Source organism: Centroberyx gerrardi, chromosome 5, assembly GCF_048128805.1.
Source record: "Centroberyx gerrardi isolate f3 chromosome 5, fCenGer3.hap1.cur.20231027, whole genome shotgun sequence".
Classification (NCBI taxonomy): domain Eukaryota; kingdom Metazoa; phylum Chordata; class Actinopteri; order Beryciformes; family Berycidae; genus Centroberyx; species Centroberyx gerrardi.
In genome coordinates this window covers 6,567,929-6,591,494 of record NC_136001.1, presented here as the reverse complement: position 1 = coordinate 6,591,494, position 23,566 = coordinate 6,567,929, and the positions used below count along the sequence as shown (strand labels likewise).

Here is a 23,566-nt window from a genome sequence, read left to right as displayed (position 1 = left end):
AAGTTTGAGGACCTGTACATAATGTGAATGTGAAATCCCTTAAATTGTTGGTAGTGCTGGGAAAAAAATACATGAAAGTGGACAAGGTGGAGGCAAATGTATTTTTAAAAATTCTAGTCAACATGCCATAGTGGCCAAGATGGGCAGACCAAGACAAGTCCAAGACGTCAGAAAAGTCTCGAGACTGGACTCGAGAACTACGGCCCTGCATGAGAAGACCTGGACCTGCAGCTTTTGCTTTGGGGCTGTTCTCCACATGAAATCATCTAAAATCACCATATTAATCATTAGCAATACACCACACTGGTCCTTGATCCTTCACTTGACAAAACAAAAGGTTATTTTTAAAGAAGAACAGGAGAATACAGCATCAAGCCTGCTGGACTAAAATTGTCAAATATGCCACCACAGGATTATATTAACAGACAAAAAGGTGACTCTACAGTTGATGTTGAATGTGATTGGTCAAAATAATTGAAAATAATAATAATTGATTACATTTATATAGCGCTTTTCTAAGTACTCAAAGCGCTTCACATATCTGGGGGGGGACTCAACTCAACCACCACCGATGTGTAGCACGGCAGCCAGTTTGCACCAGAACGCTCACCACACATCAGCTATCTCAGTGGAGAGTAGAGGACTGAAAGAGCCAATTGGGTAACGAGGGATGATTAGGTGGCCATGATGGAAGGAAGGCCCGTTTGGGAATTTTTTTTGCCATGGCACCGGGGTTACACCCCTACTCTTGCGATGAGTGCCAATGGGATCTTTATTGACCACAGAGTCAGGACCTCGGTTTAACGTCTCATCCGAAGGACGGTGCTCACTCACAGGACAGAGTCCCTGTCTCTGCCCTGGGGCGTTGGGGATATTACTCATGAGACCAGAGGGAAGAGCACCTCCTACTGGTCCTCCAACACCACTTCCAGCACCAGGTGGTCTCCCATCCAAGGACTAACACACACAGCCAGACCTGCTTAGCTTCCCAGGCAAGCTAGCGATGTGATGCAGGAGCTATGGTGCTGGCTATAAAACCCACTCTGACGTCCTTTTCCAACTCAAACATCAAGCTAAGAGGAATCTCCCATACCTCCAAAATGAAGACTACCTCATGTAAGATGCTACAGGTAGCATTTTAACATCAATAAATCATTATCACATTACTGGCCTCTACTCTGCATTTTACATGCAAGGTTGTTCTTCAAACAGAGATAACGTTTTCAGAGTTTCTGGCAATGGCAGATGGTGGAAGGAGGGAAAGATGGATGGAAAAATCACTTCCAACATGTTGATCCAATGTTCATCAAGCCAAAGACAACAGAGAGGGGGACGGGAAGCAACAGGTTTATGGGAAATGTGGACTTAAGTTTGAGAATCACTTGCATTAACAATACCACTGGTGTGAGATAGAGGCGACCAGTCGTCTCCACCATGGCCTCATTTGTTTACAGTAATCATACCAAGGTGTCACAATTAATTTGGCAATGACATACTTATGTTAAAATGCTGCATGTGGCTCCTATAAAGGGTGGTTGGCTCCAAATTTTCCACTAACAGGAAAATTAAAAAGGTCCCATGGTAACAATACGTAATCTAACAGCCAACTGGTCAGTCAGTCAGTTGATCAATGTGCTCAGTGTAATTAAGAATAACTTGGATTATATAAACTGTAATATCATGTGTTTAAAAGAGATCTATATCACAGAGATAGAAAACAAGACACATGGGAAAGACACAATAAAATCAAAATAAAGCAAAGAAACTTTGTATATATTTGTATATATTGTACATAATAAGAAAATGTACAGGGGAGAGTGATGCTTCAAGGTAAAGCTATGCTGAAATGTCTACAACTGAGACAGATATTTGGATGCTAGGCCATGAGCTGATTTCAAAACTAATAAAGGAGTTTAAAATCAATTCTAAAACTGACTTGCAACCAATGAACAGGACTGTAAAAATGATATTTTACAAGCTTGCTGTCTGCCTTCGTTGTTGTTTACAGTACAGCTGCTGCTACCAACAGTATACTTTTCCATGCTGTATGTCTGCAGGATATACGTAGTGTTGTTGCTCTTAGTTGACATGCAGAACTTTGACCTTCCTAACCTCTGACCTTTCTAAGTAACAACAACCCTATCAGCTCCCAAGGTCAGCAAGTGTGTGTGTGTGTATAGGTCTGTAGTGTGTATATATGGATGTATGTAATGGGTGAAAAAAACCTCACTCTGTATTTAATGAGAAAGCAAAAATGTAAGTCTATCGTGTGTCATTTCTATCTATTAGTTCTGTTGCAGCAGCATGGTGATTTGAATAACTCACATCTTTGTTTACCACCTATCTATCCAAGCAGCCTACAATACATCCAGCCTCAGTCATTTAGAGCTCAGAGTGATCTCAGCTGAATCTACATAGAGATACATGTACTTTAACCTGGTCAGTGTATCGTCCATAATAATACGAGTATGAAGCCAAAATATCAACCAACGCCTCACTAGCCAAATACTTTTCACTGTTCTCGTCCCATGCTGAAATAGAGGGATAAATGGGTGTTAGGGTCAACTGTCAAACATCTTGGTAAACCATTGGTTGCCAGGTTTATTGTCAGGAAAGACTTCTCCAGTTTATTGGTCATTTTTTAGTTTTAGTTTAAATTTTTTTTATATGAATTACCCTGAGGAAGTGTTTTCTCTGATAACAAAGATAAACCCTTGGGCCTAAAGGTCAGTTTGCATGATGGCATGTGTTTGCAGGGGGACAGTAATGTGGGAGAAGCAATGTAACAGATTTGGATTAGTCTCTTAAATCCTTTAGACAAATTTGAATTTTCCCCATTCTGGGACAGTACTGATAGCTCATATAACTTATTTAACTGGGTAAAAGCATGTTATGCAATGACTGGTGTGGCTGGAGACAAGTGGATAACAATGTACCTGCTTTTTTTGCTTTTACGGACAGTGAGGTTGTGACTGAGGTTGTTGACTTCCAGTGACTGGAAGTCAACTCCAACTTAACTACCTGTCTATTGCTCGCTTATCTCTACTTCACTGTTTCATAAGCTAGATAAGACTGTGGAGACTGTTGTTGAGAAACTTAAACATAAAGCCAGGATATTATAGGCTTGCAAATATCACAGCAAAAATATACGTCCCTATAGGAATATTGTATAGACATATTTTTGTGTTATCATAGCAGTTCAAAACTACCCCAAAGTAGGCTAAGGTCACTACAATATTCTTCTAGTGTATAAATATTATAGGGATACATATTATAGGGATACTGTTCAAAAATACCATAAAGTGACGTCACTACTGAGCACCACAAACACACTATAAGTCCCTATAGGAATACTATAGAAAATATTTAGTACTTTTTTCATTAGAGAATATCATAGGTGAGCCTTTATGTGTCAATGGCCCTCCCCTTGAACCTTATGCGCCGTCCTATCCAATCACTCCTTTTCCGCGTTATGTAATTAGGCTGCCTGCATGCGCGGGCTGGAAATAAAGAGCAACGGTAACCACCCGATCGCTCTTTTCCAGCAAGTAGGGAGGACCTGGGTCTGCACTGACAGGGGTAAAGTGGAGTGTTTTTATGTATTTCTTTCCATATTGTGATTCTTTGCCCAATGCATAATGATCTTCTTAGTGCAGTCTGTTTATAATCTGAGTTGAATTGGTTTCCCCGCACTGTAACTTTGTTGTCAGATTGTTTGTTTTAGCTGTAATTGATTTTCTGAGAGATTACAGATACAGCAGAACTTCGTCTTACTCGCGTAATTTAGTTGAAGGTGTGATTTGTTACTGTGTGCATGGTGAGGAAGGGTTTGATAAAACTTTGTAACGATAAGATTTGCATGAACTGAACTGGCTTTCTGCACGTAGCCCCTTCAACGGGCTGTCAAAATGCCTTCAAATGCTCCGCGGATGTGATTGGTCAACCTCGGAGGCTTGAGGCGAGCTGAGGGTTGTGATTGGCTGCCGCGGGGTGGCAGGACAGCAGGCCCCGCCCCTGCCTCCGCAGGGTCAATAAACGGGCAGTGACAGTCATCGTTACTGAGCACTTTTCAGTTGCTTTCATCATAGAGTGGACTGTACAGTGGTTGTTGGTGATGGTCATATTAGGTTTCTTTTTGCTCAGTGTATCCATATGAAGTTATGAGGATATTACAATAAAACACTGGCAACCCAAAACGTGACAAATAAGCTAAATTATTACATACTAGCAATACATTTCACACATACTTCAGAATAGTTTGTATAGTAGAGTTTTTGTATAGTATGTTTCAAGGCCAAAAAATGTATTTGTACATCCATTAAAAATATATTTTGGACACCAGAAATACATTATTCCTGTGTGCTGTTGACAATGTATCTGGAAGTAGGCCTATATCCAAAATATATTTTGTGGAAATATATTATGAATGATTGCCATCAGGTACAAATGCATTTTCTGCCTAATTATTGTACACTGTGAAACACACTGTATCACTAAATATGAACATCCTTGTTCTTCATGCAGTTTGGGATGAAGGCCGCAGCATGGCTGAAACACAGCGGAGTCATTTTCAATATGTTCTTTTTAACTAGCCATGCATTAAAGAGCGCCTTTCTTTTCATTTTTCCTAAACAACAACCCCAAACCAAAGAGCACCTTCAACAAACGTCTCCACATACAGAAACCCAGTAGAAGCCTCTCTTCTTTGAATATCTCTGAACGTACACTGAAATCGGTCTATATGTGAAATGCAGTTCATAGACTCTGATGTATTGTTTTCCCCATATGGGATGTAATCCATGAACAATCACATACTTTATTTCTTACATATGTTTTCTGAGTGTCCTGGTGTGTGTTGCTGCTCCTCCAGAACATTGTGAGGTCTAAACATGAAGATCGCAGTGATCGGTCAGAGTCTGTTTGGCCAGGAGGTTTACAAGGAGCTGAGGAAGGAGGGCCACACCATCGTAGGAGTCTTCACCATACCTGACAAGGATGGCAAGGCAGACCCACTGGGTGAGAACAGCAACGACCGAGACATTGTGTGGGGAAAATGTTTAATGAATTCCTCCCAAGGTGTTACGATGAAGTATGATAAGTACGTGGGAGCGTGCAGTTCCCACGGTCCAGAATCAAAGGCTTTGAATAAGAATGACTTTCCAGTTGAGGATTTACAGTGAACAGGGTTACAGTCTCCAGTGAGTGGATTATTACTGGAAATACAGGGTGGGTCTATAGTGCACAGACAAAACAGGCCATATTTTGGGGTAAACTGCCAAAAGAATACTCTTCATAATGCCAAAAGGAATTTGGACTCTTCACACCACCTGTCGCACCACCTGTCTTATCGCCCCTGTCCCCTAAATCCACAAAAAATCAATAGATTTCTCTTATCAAAGTAGCATCGTCATGGATGTTTGATTGTGTCCGAGCTGCAGTGCTGTTATCACTTGTGTCCTATCCTTTTGATATCACGACAATGTACAGCAATAAAATTTGTAACTTGGGATTTACTGTACTGTAATTCTGTGCAATCCGTATCAATCATTGCAGAATGACAAGGAACTGAAAGTAAATGTAGTTGGATGTCACTTATAACAATATGCAACTTTTCATCTTGAGACAAGAATTCAATTCAACTTTAAAGTCGCGCGTGAAATGAAAAATGAATGTTTGTTTATTGTTATTTTAATGTGGAAAAGGTTGCATATTGCAGGTTTATAACTGAAGCGAATGTAGCTGCTAACACTGGTTGAAACTGTGTATCCTTCCTCCTGCTACCTTCCATCCAAGTTTTAGAACTTTAGAATGGAGACAATCATGAAGTAACTAAATTTTGGGACTTTTTATTTAACTTAAGGCAGGGATACACTTGTTAGCTTCTAGCTTCCTATCTGTCCATAATCAGGACTGTCAGCAAAATCAGCCAATATCATAAACTAAATGTAACTCACCGTTACTAAGGAAACCGCACCAGGATAAGGCAAAGATAATTGTGTAGCCAGGTGATCAAAACCAATTGTTGTCCGACACACAATTTTGAATGTTTGGTCTTTGTCTTTCACAGCCACAGAGGCGGAGAAGGATGGCGTGGCCGTCTTCAAGTTCCCCCGCTGGCGTGTGAAGGGCCAGGCCATCCCGGAGGTGGTGGCCCAGTACAAAGCCACGGGCGCCGAGCTCAACGTCATGCCCTTCTGCTCCCAGTTCATCCCCATGGAGGTCATTGACCACCCCAAGCACGGCTCCGTCATCTACCACCCCTCCCTGCTGCCTCGCCACAGGGGCGCCTCGGCTATTAACTGGTAAGCTTGTACAGGCGACGGTTCACCAGGCCGGGGAAAGCATGATGAACAGTCTGTTAGGTTCAAGGATTGAAGCAAAACATGCACCCATGCCTGTTGGTAGGTATGTATCCATGATCATATCAGCCCAGTCTCTTACCTATTGGCTCTGACCACACAGGACTTTGATCCACGGTGACAAAAAGGGCGGGTTCACAGTGTTCTGGGCTGATGACGGACTGGACACCGGACCAATCCTGCTGCAGAGGGAGTGTGATGTGGAACCCAACGACACGGTCAACACCATCTACAAGAGGTTTCTCTTCCCAGAGGGAGTCAAAGGCACCGTAAGTCTGGTGATGGGGCAAGGCGATGCGGATAGAAGAAATCTCTCTCTGTAGCAACAAGCTGAACTAGAAGGGCATTTAGAGAATATTTGACATGAATTCACCGTATTTGCTTGTTGATACTGTATATATGTATGCGGCACAAACTGCAAAACCCTAGTGAAAAACAATCAGTGCAACATGCTATGGATCCTTATGTCGCCGGACCTTCAATTGCCTCAACTCAAGTCCCCTCCTGAGTTTCCCAACATAACAAACACTGTGATAGCAAAGTCCATAAAGATAGCACAAAGGGAAATCCATGGTGTTGCTGATACTGTGTTGCACTTCCCCCATATGGGCTATTTAAATACCATCTCTCTGGTTCCAGGTAGAAGCGGTGAGGCTGATTGCAGAAGGGAAGGCCCCAAGGATCACACAGCCAAAGGAAGGAGCTACGTATGAGTGCATCCAGAAGAAAGATAACTCTAAGGTAACGCAGGAGTCCACCCAGACAGAGAACTCCCCTCTGAAGACTAAAAACGTCATACTTACACCACAGGTTCCCCCTAGAGAGCACTTTGCTGCATAAATTTGCATATTAATGAGCTAAAACTGATTTTCTTGAAACTACTATAACTCCATAATACTTTAAGATACCGAGTTCCTATTAATACCGCCCATGTGTTATGTGAAGACAAGTATGTTGACATCGAAATATTTGCTAATGAACGCATTAATTGGCGTCATTATGACCTCATTAGCATAACTGACTATGTTTAATATATCATGGTGATTACGGAGGAACAAGATTTTTTGTATGCATGTTACAGCTGAAGCGACTGATAATAAATTCCCATGGCTCTGTCTGTTGGTAGATTGACTGGAACCAGTCGGCTGAAGCCCTCCACAACTGGATCAGGGGAAACGACAAAGTGCCTGGTGCCTGGGCAGAGGTTGATGGACAGGTAAGCAGATACTCTGCCCACTGGCTGTCTGCAGCAAATGATTCTTCTAGGTTTGTTTGTTTCAAATGGCCGGTTAGTAGATAGTTTCCACTAGAGACTGTAATGTCAGTAATACTTGCTTTGAAGAGAAAACACACCTGAAAACAGAATTTATATTTGCTACTATTACGATGTACAGGTGGAGAGTCCAGTAAATATTTGTGAGCATGTCTGTTTCATCACTGGAATCTAAAGTACGGAAGGTATTATCTTGCAAAATCTTCAAGTGGTACTTTCTGGAGCTGCTCCAATGACGCTATATGGACTGACTGTTATTTGAGCTTTTACACCTAATGGAGCTTCATTTGCTTTTAGAGCAAACACTTCTGACACAGAAAATGTACATCTTGGTTACTGTTACTGTGCCCACAAAAAAATCTCCTGTTAAATGTCAATGGAGCATCTCCAGAAAGTGTCATCTGATGTCATCTTGTTTCTATTAGTCTTGTCCATAAAGACAAAAGTTGACTGAATTTTCCAAGAGCAGTAGCATATGTGAATGATATTGAATGTTCTCTTGTTTTTCTCTTTGATGTGGTTGTTTTCCTGTAGAGAGTGACTTTCTATGGCTCCACTCTGATCGACAACGGCACCGCAGCTAACGGTCAGCCCTTGGAGATCCCCGGAGCCAGCCGTCCCGGCATTGTCGCCAAGGCGGGCCTGGTGCTTTTTGGCAACGACAGCAAGGCGGTAAGTCAACTTAGGGTGAGGACACACTAGAGGATGATCAGGCCAGGATTTCCACCAGATTTTGCCGTCCCAACAATCGTGGGGAAATCCTGATCGGAGGCTTGCTCAGGAGCGACGGCCAGCGAAGATGAATCTTTATCAAGATAGCAGCTCATTTCTCTGATTAGCACATCTTCAGCCAGACAGGAGGAATCAGTGAAGCTGCTGTAGCCTTCGGTTGGAATGAAAACCTGCATACTGTTGGGTCTCGATACCACATGGTTGAAAACAACTGTCCCCCCAGCCTTACCGCAAGCATAAATCACATCTCTCTTCTGCTGCATTTGTTCCACTCACTGATATACATAAGAAATAGATGTAGCCTTTATTGTTCGTTCCTAGAGTGCAGTCTTTTTCTCACAGCCATTCAACTGTAGCTTGTCCCTGCCACATGGGTGGCATTTTGTGTATGCAAGTCCAAAGTTCCCCTATTCAGCTCCACCAATCAGAAGTAATGTGATACTAGTGTGAAGCCTGTAGTTACCTCTGCCAGTCAAAAGTAATGGATTAACAGGAGAGTCAGTCCTGACTCAGCTGGTTTGGTCTGTGATGGCAGCACACCAGCTAGTGAATTACGGTCTACTGCTCAATCATGAACCATTACATTAGTTAACTGAGGCAGTAAGAGATTGAGAAACTTTATTTGTCCTTGTGGGGAAAATAGTAAAACAATGTAATGTCAATAGTTAAAAAAAAAAATGGTAAAAAACAAAAAAAAGGAAAAGTAATCGGACTCAGCAGGGCAAAAACACAACTACAATGTAAGTATGCATGGAACATAAAATGGGCAGTAAAAAACAGTACAAACAATTATTATAGTAAAAATAATAGACTAATAATAACAATAAAACAAATAAAATGGAATATAAACAACTGCATTATGTGTATGTATGCTGCTGGCAGTTTCATCAATGATATGCAAGACCCTGTTCACTTTGGAATATACCCATAACTATTCAACCTACAGTAAAATAATTAAATAGTCATTGTTAGCACAGACTAGTGAGTACTAATCCTATGTGTGTTATGTAACATACTGTATTATGGGCTCAGACACAGAGAGAAATTGCATAAACTCAAGGAAAAGAATAGGGGCTCACTGTATGGATTTGATAAAATGAGATTATCAGATGCATACGTAGGGCTGAGTCATTTTTTGATATCAATAGCATTTAGAATACTTCAAATGTGATACATGTTATAAAACCATACTTTATTACTTTTGGTTGCAAAATGAGAGTGCATTTTACTGTGTACCATTTGCACATGCTTTTGGATTTTCTGGCTTGAATCAGATCTTGCTCAAGTGCTTTTCTCCATGTACATGCTTTGAAAACTTGAGATCGTAAGAGTTCAACCTTCGATGTTTCTCCTTCCGTGATGTGAAAGACAAGATGTCCTGTTGAGTTACAGTACAGTGAAATCAAATATGAACATTATTTTCAGCCAATAAAACAGGGATGCATTTAACAGATTATGCTTTAAAGAATTCCGACGACGACCAATGATAGAACTTTAAGTGTGCAATAGATATTATCCTTCTGCTGATGTGCATACGATTAGATAATTTGTCATGAGAAACTGTATCACCAGAGCTGCAACCAAGTCTGGCAGTAACCTAGTTTGACAGTGTGTCAGATGATTGTTTTGCAAACCCATTAGACCAAAAAGTACTTATTTTGTTGCAAAGTGACATATCCATCAGTTGACAAAAAGTCACACCAACTCTTAGTAAATGATTGATGGCACAAAATTTAAATAAATGATGGTATCTTTAAAGGATATTGTGTAAAAGTAAAGCTTGGCTGACAGGATATATATGACTTGGATATATTTTAGTGAGAGGATCCTCCATATTTGACCAATTCAGAGTGGCAGGTGAAGACATCTATAAGGCATTCTGTTGTGAACATGCCTGTATTACCGACCGGGCATGCAGGGCACATGCCCCAGGGCCCCCACAATATTCTGAGTCCCACGCCCGTGTTCAATGCATTTTGCAACATTTCACTAATTTCAATTGAAATGTGCAGCCAGGTGGGACCCTGACACACACTTACCTGCCTAAGACCTAACCGTAGGCCACAGTTTAGAATGATTATGGGGCGCAAGTCACAGCCTCTATTGACATTGGGGCCCTAATCTAAACACGATTTCTTTACTTCTTAACCTTATTAAACTGCCACCTATTGATTATATGTTTATGGGCAGTGCATTTAGTGAATATCATCCAAGTAAGATACAGAGTGCTAATTATATACTGGTGGGGCAGGGGATCTAGGTACAGACATGGTCAAACCTTTTCAATAAATTTCAACATTTAACACACAATTTTTGGTCCTTCATTCCCACCACCTGTCACCTCGCCTTCTTAAAGCCACAACCTGCAATCCAATTGTAAACAAAGGGAAGCCCCACCACCTAAAACTAAAGTTTGCCTTGGTTTGGACAAATGTTATCACTCTCAAATTGAATGAGCGAGCTCTAGATCGAATGAATGGCAGTTTTGAAATTGAGTAAAACTGAGTTTCAGATTACTTTTAACCTGTAAAAGGTACAAGGTTTGTATTGTTTGTGAACAGGCTAGTATCTTGAGTTACGGTGTGTAGGTGCGTATCAAGAGGAGGGGGGCCCAATAGGACATGTGTGGTTGGTTAATCCAGCCCTGGTTGTGATGGTGCACCTTTTACACCATCTTCCTGATTGTCATCATCCACTGAATTACTGGTAGTTAGCAGGTCTTGGTCACTGAATTGGAAAGCAACCCACAGCTCTTGATGTTTCTCCCTCTCCTCCTGACCGGGGCTTGTTGCTTAGGGGAAATCTCCTCAGTTGATGCAGGTTAAGGAGACGCACTTACTAAGGTTGGACCTAATTTTCCACAGTGTCTTGCCCTAAGTATTTACAGTTAAACGACAGCCCCTGGCTAGTCTACCCTGAACATTTAGTGGTTTGACATTTAGTTTTCTGTACATACTCCTGCATCGTGGAGCTATGCCAGTGAGTGATACATGAAACACAGAATACTACAGTGATGCATTTCCACCGTCAATTGCACACCTAAATCTGTTTTTTCAAGTCTTATATTTTCAAGTTCACATACCTGGTTTACAACAGGTTAATAACTGAATTTTGGCACAAGAAAAAAAATATAATAGAACTCACATATATACATATATACTGACAAATCCTGTTTCAGTACAGTTTGAACTCCTAAGAATGATGGTCACTACATTAAAATAGAACTGGTGGTCCCAATGTTGCACAGTGAAATAATCACCAGAGGCTATGAACACAGAGAAAATACTTCTGGAACCTGAAGAGGTGGGCATGTCTGAGCTTCAGTATGTGTTTCACAATTTCAAAACACAAGGCAGTACTAGAAGATGCTCAAGGCTGCAGCTGCTCCTAAAGCATTTTGTTGCATGGAATGCACATTTGATTTCTACCTTTTTGAAAAGTACAGCGGCTCCTTTCTGTGGATTTGTCCTTCCGTTACCGTCTGCTTCTTCACAGCACCGCCTTATCAAAGAGTTTTATTCTAGTTGCATCCTTTTGAGGCCATCTCTTAACTTTCCTCAGCTTCCACTTCCACTGATCCTACGCAACCTGCATCGCAAAATAACGAGGTTCCTTTCCAGTTCTCTTAGACGGGCATCGCACCCGTGGGCAGCTTGACGCCGTGGACCTTCCGCATGTGCCTTTTCATCAGCAGCCTCTCGGTAAATAGCTCGTCGCAATCCACACACTTGTACGGCCTCTGCTCTTTGTGCTTGACGAAAACGTGTTTCCTCAGGGTCGAACCCCTATTGAAAGATTTGTCGCAGATGTGGCAGCTGAAAGGCTTCTCCCCCGTGTGCGTCCTTAAATGCTCCGTCATGTGTCCTTTCAGTTTGAAACATTTCCCGCAGAAATTGCAGCTGTAGGGTCTCTCCCCTGTGTGGACTCTCATGTGGTTCTGCAGATTGCTCTGGCAAGGTATATGCTTACCACATATTTGACAGTCAAAGTTCCCCTTGCTGTCGTGCGTCTTGCTTTCATGTGTCTTGAGGTGCCACGTCAGCACCGTTTTTTTGGTGAATATATAATTGCATATGTGGCAGCGATAAAAGGTGGTGCTGCTCGTCTTGCCGTCGGAGCAGTTCGGATCCTTTGCGGGGGAAAGCTCTGGCTCGCTGTTTTTTTCGGTCGCCGCACTTTGCTCTAATTGCTGTACTGTTTTGATGAGTTCTTTGGTCAAGGCGTCCCCCTCGTCACTATCCTCCGCTGAAGGTTGATCCTCGTTTCCGTTGGTCCAGAGTTCCTCCTTCTCCTCCATTTTAATCTGCGAGGGTCCCGGTTCCTCCTGGCCCACACTGGGGGTCCAGTCCTCTGGCTTGGGTGGAATCTCGCCCGCTGATGCAGATACAGGTGGCGGTTTGGAGTCTGCAAGGGTGGAAATGGAAATGTGTTACACTTGACATCAGTGTGTGACAGTTACAGTACACAGCAAAATTGTCAGTGTCATTATCAGTGTCAGTAATTTAACTTTAAGAGTGTAGAAATCTGTGCTATGCCAGTGTTTCTATAAATCCACACCCATCAACAGTAATTTTATGATTTCTTTTTTTTTAATTGTTTAATTAAATATTAGTGACATGCAACATGTAAGAACATCTGGACACAGAGGGCTGGTTGCTCAGACATGGATTAAGCCTACACATAATGACAAAACTTAAGACCAGTGGAGACCACAATTCAAATGAAATCTTAGTCTAGTCCTAGGCTTAATCCATGTCCGAGCAACCAGCCCATAAAGTTTGTAGCATGTGACCACCTTCCAGTGGACAGTATACAAAACCACTCATAGGTCTGGAGACATTAGGCCACTAAGTTGGCATTTAGGCAGTGTTAAAGCAATACTTAATAATTGCGCTGTGTTTTGATTGAGATACCAGAAGCATATGTTGGAAATGCCAGCCAAAATCAATAAGACTAAAAACATGTTTGAAATATCTTAAGTCCTGTATAGTGAACTATGTTGGCAAACTTTAGGAAATTGTAATGGACTGCAGGTAACTTTGTTTTTCTTTTCAGAATGAAGTTTTTACCACCACTCATTGCCAATCGCATTGCTCACAAATACTAAATGAAAGCACTACAAAAGTAATTGTGTATATATATATACAACTTTATTAGTGTAACACTTCTCAAAACAGTTACTAAGCAGTATTTTACAGGAATTAAAATACAAGCCAATAAGATAAAGGCAGACATAAATTACAGACACAATCCACAGGAGTAGAACAGTCACCAACAATAAAGTAGTTAAAAAAAATAGTAATTCCATACAATAATGAAGGCACTGGAGATGCGATTTATTTGAAGATGCAAGTCTACACATTCATCTAAAAATACTCAAAAAGCCATTTTGATGTTTACTTTGTACATGAAGTCCTCCTTTGTATTTCTTCTCGGCATTTTACGTCAGGATTATAGCAGATGGAGATTAGTGACTTTGCATCAGTTGTCAAGTAGTCTGTTTCCAAATTAACTTCCATTAACCATTCCAATGATATCACTAACATGAATGCCACTTTGCAGAACCATGTGACCAGCCTGGAAATGCAACTGCAGTAAATAACCATGCAATCAAAAAAGATGGACCAACACAGACACTTGCACAGATGATAAAGAATTGGCACAATTTTTGAAAGACATCAAATTAAAAGAGTTATCTGAGCCTATGGCAAAAGAGTTGGATGAACCAATTGAGGAATGGGAAATACAACAGGTATATTAATGAATTTTATAAAACGTTTAAAGAGACAGTATCACCTTTACTGTTAAAAGCTTATCACCATGCGTTACAATCTGGAACCATGGCCCCCTCTTAGAGGGAGGCGACAATAGTTGTAATATATAAGGAAGGCAAGGACTCCACCAAATGGCAATCATATAGGCCCATATCACTGCTGAATGCAGACCTACGTATATTAACAGCCATTCTAGCGAGACGCGTCAATAAAATTATCACAGAAATTATTCATCCTGATCAGACCGGGTTTATTACGGGAAGATACTACGGGGACAATGTCAGAAGATTACTAAATTTAATGACTCATCCAAAAGTCAAGGTGGAGGAAGCAATGATATTATCCCTCGACGCCCAGAAGGCATTCGATCGAGTATCCTGGCAATACTTATTTCAAACACTGAAACGATTCCAATTTGGCCCCAATTTCATAAAGTGGATAAAAACACTGTATTCTAATCCACAAGCTGCTGTTAAAGTGAACGGGTTTTTATCAGACCGATTTGCACTAGAACGTGGCTGCAGACAGGGTTGCCCTCTGTCGCCCCTACTGTTCGATATCAGTATTGAACCACTAGCACAGCTTATTAGAGACGACAATAACATAAAGGGACTGACAATAAATGAAGAACAACATAAATTATCATTGTACGCAGATGATGTGCTTTTATATCTAATGGCTATGGATATAGGTGGTAGAATTCCACAAATGGTCAAACTCCAGAGTGGGTTTAAATGGCCTAAAGATGGCATTAAATATCTTGGTATTCAAATCCCCTCATCGCTAGAAAATGTATATGATGCAAATTACAAAAGCATAATCCAAAATATTAGTAAAGATTTGGACTGATGGTCAACGCTTCCCCTATCTCTGCTAGGCCGTATCGAAAGTGTACGCATGAATGTGCTGCCTAGGCTTCTCTATCCATTTCAGATGTTACCTATTGATATCCCTAAATCTACATTTGATAAATTGGACAGGCTCATTTCAAAATTTATATGGCAAAGAAAGCGCCCAAGAATCAGACTAAAAACATTGCAGCTATCTAAACCACATGGAGGGCTAAAACTCCCGAATCTAAGATATTATTTTTGGGCTGCACAGCTAAAACCTTTAACAATATGGATTCAAGATTTCTCATATAAACGCTGGCTCAACATCGAAAAAAAGCTTATGTGTGAGGCCCCTACAGAGCTTGCCTTTCCTAGACGTCCCCTTAAGAGAAACTCAAATGGGTGAATGGACTAGAGTCACACTAAAAATTTGGAGGAAAATAAAACTATCATTTGGATTGCCTAAAGTAATTTCAGCACTAACCAATATTGGATTTATAAAGGATTTTGTACCCTCCCATATAGATGCAGGGTTTAGAAAATGGTCAGAACATGGACTCACTAATCTATACCAACTCCATAAGGATGGCAGCTTTAAATCATTTGAACAGTTAAGAGACGAATTTACGCTTCCTAACACAGACTTTTTCAGATATTTACAATTAAGGAACTTTTTAACAAAACATAAAGAATGGGATAGTCTTGGAGCCCACTCCAATTGAAGAGTTCTTGATAACATTACAAACAGGGAACGGGGATAAGAAAGTTATGTCATTTTTACCAAATATTTTTAGGCATGAATTTGAATAATACACTACAGATAAAAGAGAGATGGGAAACTGAAATGAACACAGACATACCTCAGGACATACGGGAAGAAATATGCACTGAAGCACATTTAGTAACTAATTCAAATACATGGAGGGAATTCAAATGGAAGGTAATTACAAGATTTTTTCAGACACCAGAAATAGTGGCTAAAATGGGCCCAACACACTCAAATAAATGTTGGAGAAATTGTGGTACACAAATTGGCAACCATACCCATGTATTTTGGACATGCCCTAAATTAAGAACATTTTGGAAAGAGGTGTTTGAGGCCCTTAAAGAAGTATTCCACCAAAATTTCACAAAAGATCCAAAGGTGGCACTACTGGGAGTAATACCGGAAGGCACTGATGGAAGAGCTAAAAAATATCTTTTACAAATATTGCTAACAGCAGCAATTAAATGCGTCACAATTAAGTGGTTAAAACCTGACCCCCCAACATACAATATATGGACTGAGAAAGTATGGGAAATTTATCAGATGGAACAAATAACATACTCTTTGAGACTCCAAAAAGATATATTTATTCAAAAGGTGGAGCCCTGCCATGGCTATATTGATACAGTGAAGCGATCTAAATCCTTCTACACATTCTGAATCATACATGTATCTTTGTCTCCCCAACTCATCTTATCTCTTCATGCATATACACACACCCATACTATTACACACATTTACATTATTTTTTTTATTAATTATCTATAAACCATATAGGTACAGCTGAAAAAACAGTAGACAAAATTGTGAATATGATTGTATAAGTTGCTGAAACTGAAATAAAAACGAAGTTCAAAAAAAAAAAAGAAAGATGGACCAACAAAGAAGCAATCACCCCTAGTAGTTAGCACATTTTGATTAAGTACAGTATCTAGACAAGTGAGGTCTGCTGATCAAAAGACAGACAAGCTGCTGACTCAGTGTTATTGCTGAGCTTTAACATCACTGGTCAGCATCATCAGTGTTACAGCAACAGCATTCATATAGACATGGTGATGTCATGGGTGCTCTTCATGTGCTGTTTGAACACAACTAGCAGAGGAAAGCGCTGGCTACAGTGCAGGCATTTGTATGGATTATTCTCTTTGTGTCTTATTCTAGCGTGTTTACTCATGGTAGTACATCTGTTGAAACGTTTCCCACATATATAGCAGCTGTAAGGCCTTTCCCCAGTATGAGTCCTTACATGTTCTTTAATATGGCCTTTCAGTTTATATCTTTTCCCACAAATAGGACAAACATACGGTCTATCCTCGGAGTGTGCTTTCATGTGGCGTACCATAAAACTCTTGGACTTTGTCGTTTTACCACAGATATGGCAGCTGACAGATTTATTCCTTGAATGAGCTTTAAAGTGCCATGATAAGTCCGCTTTTTCCAGAAATTGCTCACTGCAAATAGCACAACGATAAATGTTTTTCCTCTTTTTACAATTTGGAACTTCCACAGAGGATGGGACTGGGTCGTCATCCCGTTCTGATGGTGTCTTGTTTTCTGCATGTCGTCCTGTTGTGATGACTTCTGTTAAGTCGTCTCTCTCATTGCCACACTGTGGACTTGAACGCTCCTCCACAGGCCTGGTCCAGAGGTCAACCTGTTCCTCTTTAATGGGCATGAGCCCCGGCTCCTCCTGGCCCACACTGGGAATCCATTCCTGCTTACTTGGCTGCGTCTGAATGGAAATCTCCTTTGAAGATGTAGGGAGAGCTGTCTGCCCTGAGTCTGTAACAATGGATAGGAAAATGTGTTATTATTGTTGCCAGCTACAATAACAATTCTCTGATCATACATGAACTAGATTTGATGAAATGTGGGGAGTCTGGTCGTCACAGCAGCAGATAATGGCATATACTGTAGATAACAATAAGACAAATGGTGAGTACTGAATTTAATAAAAACATATTCACAGCATAATGATTACAGCAACCAAACATTAAGTACAACAAATAGTGCAAGTGAGCAAGTCAAATGCGCAAGTGTGCGTCACTAGCTATTCACATTATTGGTGCACATATGCTTCATAAGCTATTCACATTATCACAATCAGATTTACAAATGGAGGCAATTTACAGAAATGTATGCAGAAGGTGCAGAGTTAGCTAACACCTCATACTATTTACAGCTGGAGGTGACATATAGGCATTGTTAGCACAATGTGAAATGTAAGGCACTATTGGCTTACATGGTGGCGTCTCTGGGATGATAAATACTTCATTACAAACACATTTACTTGAATGATGGTAAATAGCAAGACAGTAAAACCAGATTCAATAGAAATAGTGTAGGTCGGTGGAAACTTTCCAAAACAATTTGTTGTTCTACCTGAGAACTCCACACCTGACGTTGAGCCGAATGTGAACTGATGTGCATAGAAATTTCCACAAATAAACCCTTTAAATAACTTAATAGCCTAATAGCCTCTGTCATTTTTTCGCAGTGTTAAACTGCGACTTGCATTTTGTAAACAAACTTTTTTCAAGCAAACGTGTTATTCCTATGGTCTAGAACAGTTCAGTCTTTGTTTGCGAACATGAACAAACTCTCTCAGAGAGCCAGAAAAGAGAAGACTTAAGTCTGTAAATGCCATCCTGCTGTAGAAAGTGAAGTGGACAAAATGGGAAAGTGAAGCTGACTCTGGGTTTGCAGTGTTTAACATGTTCTTGCGCTGTGTTCCCTTCAAGTCAGAATTCAAGTACGAAACTCAAGCAAGATTTCTCAACCCTGAGGTTTCTGAGATGCAATAGACCCTTTTCACAGCAGCCATTTTGATGTGTCATATCAGGTAAACACAGGTCTAACTAATAACAACACAAAAGGGTCCATTATCTGATGTCACGTCAACAAGGTGGCAGACGCTTTAAACGCTACTCACCATAACTTTTACTATGTTTATAATTCTCAAAATACATTTAAGTTTGATTTTCAGCATCACATGACATATAGTTAATAGTTAAATAAATACATTTGAAATGTGAAGTTGCACTGACAGTTGCTGACATTTAATGCTAACTAGCTAGCTAACGTTGCCAAAAGTTATTGACATAACATTAGCTGTTGCACGGGGAACAGTATTTCACAATGGGCAAAGAAAACCTTGTGGACGTCCATGTTTCTTCCCTGGTTTTTCTGAGCTGGACCACTGGAACGCACAGAGGTTGGAATTACGACCTACCAGCTGGGAATTTCAGACTTCCGACTGAATGGGCCGCAGCATAAAACCTCAGTATTCCCATTAAAGCGGCAGTAAAACTCTCACCGCTGCAAGAGATTTCACAATTTGATGAAATGTCAATCGCACAAGCGGAGTTGGTTTGGTAGTGAAAATAATGTACATAAATAATGCAATGTACTGGAACAGACATGAGTGAACCAGAGCCGGTCGGGGATGACGTCGACTTTGGCTCCCTATTGGTGGGATCTCACTAAAGCTTATGGATAACGTAGTATTTCACAAGGAACTCAGGAACAAAACTTTCTTACAACAAAGCTGAAATGAGCTTGACTGATGGCTTCTACAGGAATATATATAGTCGTTTGACACTGACAGCTCATGCTAAGTCTGCCTTACACCATTAAAACGTTATGGCTAACAATCAAATTACATATCGGAAAAATGAACGGGACATTTAGCCGTAATGAAGTCCATTCCTCCTTTGCAATGTTACAAACTGATCCTCCCGCAACATGCGTTGAAAAATGCACAAATTTAGATTTAGACAAACTTATCGAGCAACAAGTTAGCCCTCGGTGGCTAACAACACTTCTGTTTACATCATGTGCATGCAGCTGCTTCACAGTAAAAGCTTTCCAGCGCTGCTTTGTTGCTTCACCTGTTTAGTTGTACTCCCAGCAGTTATTTTGGCTGCCACTCTTCTTCTACGCCTCTTCCCTGTAAGGTGAGCTCCCAACGGGGCTAACGTTTTACAGCTCACAGGGCAGAGGCCTAGAAGAAGAGTAGTCAGAAAAAGTGTTGGAAAAATTTAAAAACACAGGTTTTTTAATGGAAGGACTTGGTAGCCCCGTTGGGACTGGCACCCACCTTACTGCAAATATTGCAAATACTTTCAAACAATATGATTTACTTCAAGGATCCCAGAAATCTTGTCAGATTGGCAAAATCCGGTCTGGAAACCTTGCCTGCACGTTGTCAAAGTGCCAGAAAATTTTCAACACAGGTTTTTTTTATTGGAACGACTCAGGACTGGCACCCACCCAGTGTAGTGCCAGTCCCAATGGGGCTAGGATAAAAGGAGGCACCATATTAATACTGGAGAAGCTTTTTGACGATGGAGAAAAGTGAAGTTAGAGGATGCATTTTGTACCGATATGGACGTAGCATTCTTCTGAAGGCCCACTTCGTATTTCCTCCTACCTGTATCCAGTTAAAGGACCTATATGTAACAATGACACCCAGCGTTTAAAATGGGTACTGCAGTCCAAATTCAAAATATTGGAGTGAGTTGTCTCCCCCCGCCCCCTCCTCCCCAGACTCGAAGCTCACGCGGGTTGCCAGGTGAAAACAGACGCAGTTTCCATTTTCATAGATTGAAGAGCGTGAAGCTAATCAGTATGGTAGATAGTGGTAACATGGAAGACAGGACTCTGACTGCTGGAACTTCTGCACCAAAACAAAACAAGAAGCCTATAACAGACGAGGCTAAAAGAGCTAAGAGGGAGAGAGAGGGGAGCGCGACACCCGGAGCTCCCGGGAGCCCCGCGGATCGTTCAGCTTGAAGTTCCCGTTCCCCGGCCCCCTGCGACACGGCAGACCGGAGACTCCGGTCAGGCTCCTGTACAGCTACTAAGCTACTAGCCTAGCAAATTAGCTTCACTTTGTCGGTACATAGCCAGCTGCCGACAGAGAGTGGGGGTACAGAAGGGAATGAAACTATCATAGTGACTTACATTTGTCAGCAGACCATGGTGTTCCTCATATCCAGTGTGTGTGGGTTGTAATCGCGTCGTTTAGTCCGCATTTGCCGTTTGGTTCCGACGTCCTGTGTCCGGTTCATGTGTCCTGCCTTCTGCCAGCTTGATCGGCCGTAATCGCCACATTTAATACAACTCCACACTCCCGATTATGTTACTTGATTTGTGTTTAGTCAAGTTTGTTAGCAGTAGCATCTTCCATTAGCTGCAGCTCGTAGCATCAGAATAGTAAATGTTGGATAAGATATGTTCACAGTCTCCATCTTTCAAATGCATCTCCAATATTTACCCGTATTTTACCACGGCTCTGGTCATGGAGCTTTTTCGAAAGAGGACGAGGCTTTTTAGGTCGGGTAGAATCCATCTCACTTGATCCAGTTCGTTTGCTTACTTCCATGGCTGCAGAATGCTCTGTTTGCGTGCCAATTTGTTTCATATCTGGCAACCCGGGGTGTCGAAATGGGCAGTGGGCGGGATCACACAGACCAAAACACAAACAGACGTTCCGCTCCGGAACGGAAATTTCAAAGGAGAACATACTGGCTGTAGCATTGTTGTCGGAGAAGCCAGTATTTCAACTTAGCATGTTTCCTTAATCTCTGATGACATATCATGGTCATTTTATGATTTAGTACAGTAAATATATTACATATTGGTCCTTTAACATCCGATAGTGAAGACAATGGAGCGGATCAAAGAGAAACTAGCTGAGGTGGTTCGCATATATTCATTTGTAGGACACCTCATCTCCAAATTGTAAAAACTACCAGATGTCACTGAATTTGTGGCAATTATCCCAGAACATAGGTTTCAGAGAATGTGAAAACTACTGCCGTATTAGTAATAACTACCATTATTACTTCCATGATTAAGCTACACTAAACGATTTCCCAACCACTAGAGGGTGACAGAATCCGCAAACACACACAGCAAAACTGCTGGGCTACAGAAGCCCCTTAGGACAAATGCACTGTTTGTCCTAAGGGGACATTTCTCCATAGGTACGTTTATTTTAGCCATTAGCCTTTATGCACTATAAAGGCTAAACGTACCTATAGAGAAATGTCGCCGGTTACCAGTCTCGCTTTGCCAGATTTTTCTCCCGCTGAAGGTTACATGTCCCACAATGACAAGTAAAGAGGCAGGTAGCAAGTTTACTACTTGAAAAAGTTTACTCACTCACTTCATCGATTCCGCCATTACAACAATTTTTTTTCAGGGATGGGAGGTGGAGAGAAGGGAGCGAGGGAGGAGATGAGCTAGTTTTAAAAAAAATAAAAAGCTACTGCTCTAATGTGACGTTGCTCGGAAACTCATCTATTAAGCACACCACTACTGTCTTACATTTTGGTGGTCTATGCGCAGAATCACCAGTGCAGAACTACAAACCCTCACCACTGTAGACAGTGGCACTTTGATGCGGAAGTATAATTTGGCCTTTAAGCAGTCAATCAAATGAAGGGGGCGGGACCTCCCCTCCAGCTGCACTGAGATCCGGATGTAAACACTGCAGCCTTGTAAACATTAAAAATGAAGACATTCAAAATAAATATATTCAACATAGTCATGGGGTCAAAACAGCATACTCGTCTGAACAAGTTAAATTATGAATGTAAACAAATCTATGTTGTATTGTGAACCAATTTTATATGTTGAGATTTATTTATCTTAAGTGTAGTTTGGTGAGTCAAATATGTATGCCGAATTTACCATTAGACCCTGTTGATTCAGTAAAGGTCTTAAGTTATGTTCTACCAGGAACGTATGTTCGCCGATAAGCAAGGCCACATTAACATTGACAGATTTTTTGTTTGACATGGCCTCTCTATGCCGGGGCAGGGGTATTCAACCGTGTTGTGACTAATTAGCACCTTTTTTTTTACGGTCTATCTATGTCTTTAACCAAAGAGGAGGAATTAATCAGTGAAATCAGCTGCTGTAGTGTTTGGTTGGATGAAAACCTGCAGACTCTCGACCCTTCGTGGCACACGGTTGAATATTCTATACAAAAAAACGTTATCAGGCTATGCGAGGGGTGGCATCCGAGTCAAGCTAGCCAGAGTTGCCAGAATGCGACCAGAGGTTAGGCGATTTTAATATAAAAATAAAATCGTAAAATGTATCACTTATAGAGGATAATTGGGTATTTGGGTGTGCTGAACATGTTGGGAAAAAATATCAATTTTATTTAAATGTACTACAGTTTCCTACTTAAATTACTGTATTACTCTTTGCTACTTTTGTTATTCAGAAACTCGTTCAACATCAATACGGGTTTTATTTTGAAAATTGACCGGAAGTTTTATATTGTTAGCGTTAGGCTCTTGACAACTTGCTAACGTCAACTTTAGCTGATACAAACGGCTTAACACACCACGTTATTGTAATAGCAATTTGATTTGGTTTTGTTAGTGGCCAAAACGGCGAATAAAATACTAACTGAACAGGGTAAAGAGTATAAATTATGGGACAGACCTGCCCTGTGCAGCCTTATCTCTGGTTTGTAAACCAAATCCAGCAGCCTCTGCAGCCTCTGGTTCTCCTGCTTCGTCCGATAGACCTCGTCCTGGTACTCTACTAGTGTCTTTTCAACGAATCCAAATATGTCCACCGCAGCTGCGGTTAATCTTTCCGTGAGAAAGACGTTAAATGTCTGTAGTGTAGCGGTAGCCATTGTGCAAACCGTTTACTCTGTTCTCTCTTTATTATTTTGCTGCTGTCGCAAGCATGGAGGTCGCAAGATATGTGCTACTATCTTCTTCACAGCAGTTTAGACGCTTCACGGCGTATTACTGCCCTCCACTGGTCAATGCGCTGTATAGCCTCTTCATATCCGAGGG

The 23,566-nt window shown here is 41.1% G+C and overlaps 2 protein-coding genes across 2 annotated transcripts in view; one reads left to right on the top strand and one right to left on the bottom strand.

Annotated features, from left to right (window-relative positions):
* The first annotated feature begins 3,548 nt into the window (after positions 1 to 3,548).
* The window catches only part of aldh1l1 (aldehyde dehydrogenase 1 family, member L1), a 30,074-nt gene continuing 10,056 nt past the window's right edge, over positions 3,549 to 23,566 (top strand). Inside the window, exons 1-7 of the mRNA XM_071912269.2 lie at positions 3,549 to 3,579; positions 4,871 to 5,016; positions 6,068 to 6,302; positions 6,463 to 6,628; positions 6,999 to 7,100; positions 7,486 to 7,575; positions 8,167 to 8,304. Of these exons, the coding sequence (XP_071768370.1) occupies positions 4,890 to 5,016; positions 6,068 to 6,302; positions 6,463 to 6,628; positions 6,999 to 7,100; positions 7,486 to 7,575; positions 8,167 to 8,304 (858 nt within the window). The 5' untranslated portion in view covers positions 3,549 to 3,579; positions 4,871 to 4,889. The remainder of the gene's footprint in view (positions 3,580 to 4,870; positions 5,017 to 6,067; positions 6,303 to 6,462; positions 6,629 to 6,998; positions 7,101 to 7,485; positions 7,576 to 8,166; positions 8,305 to 23,566) is intronic.
* LOC139921898 (uncharacterized) lies at positions 11,990 to 23,446 on the bottom strand. The gene is made up of 2 exons (XM_071912284.2): positions 23,202 to 23,446; positions 11,990 to 12,768 (listed from the first exon to the last, which is right to left on the bottom strand). Exons 1-2 carry the CDS (start codon positions 23,398 to 23,400, stop codon positions 11,990 to 11,992), a joined length of 978 nt encoding a protein of 325 aa, XP_071768385.1. The 5' UTR covers positions 23,401 to 23,446.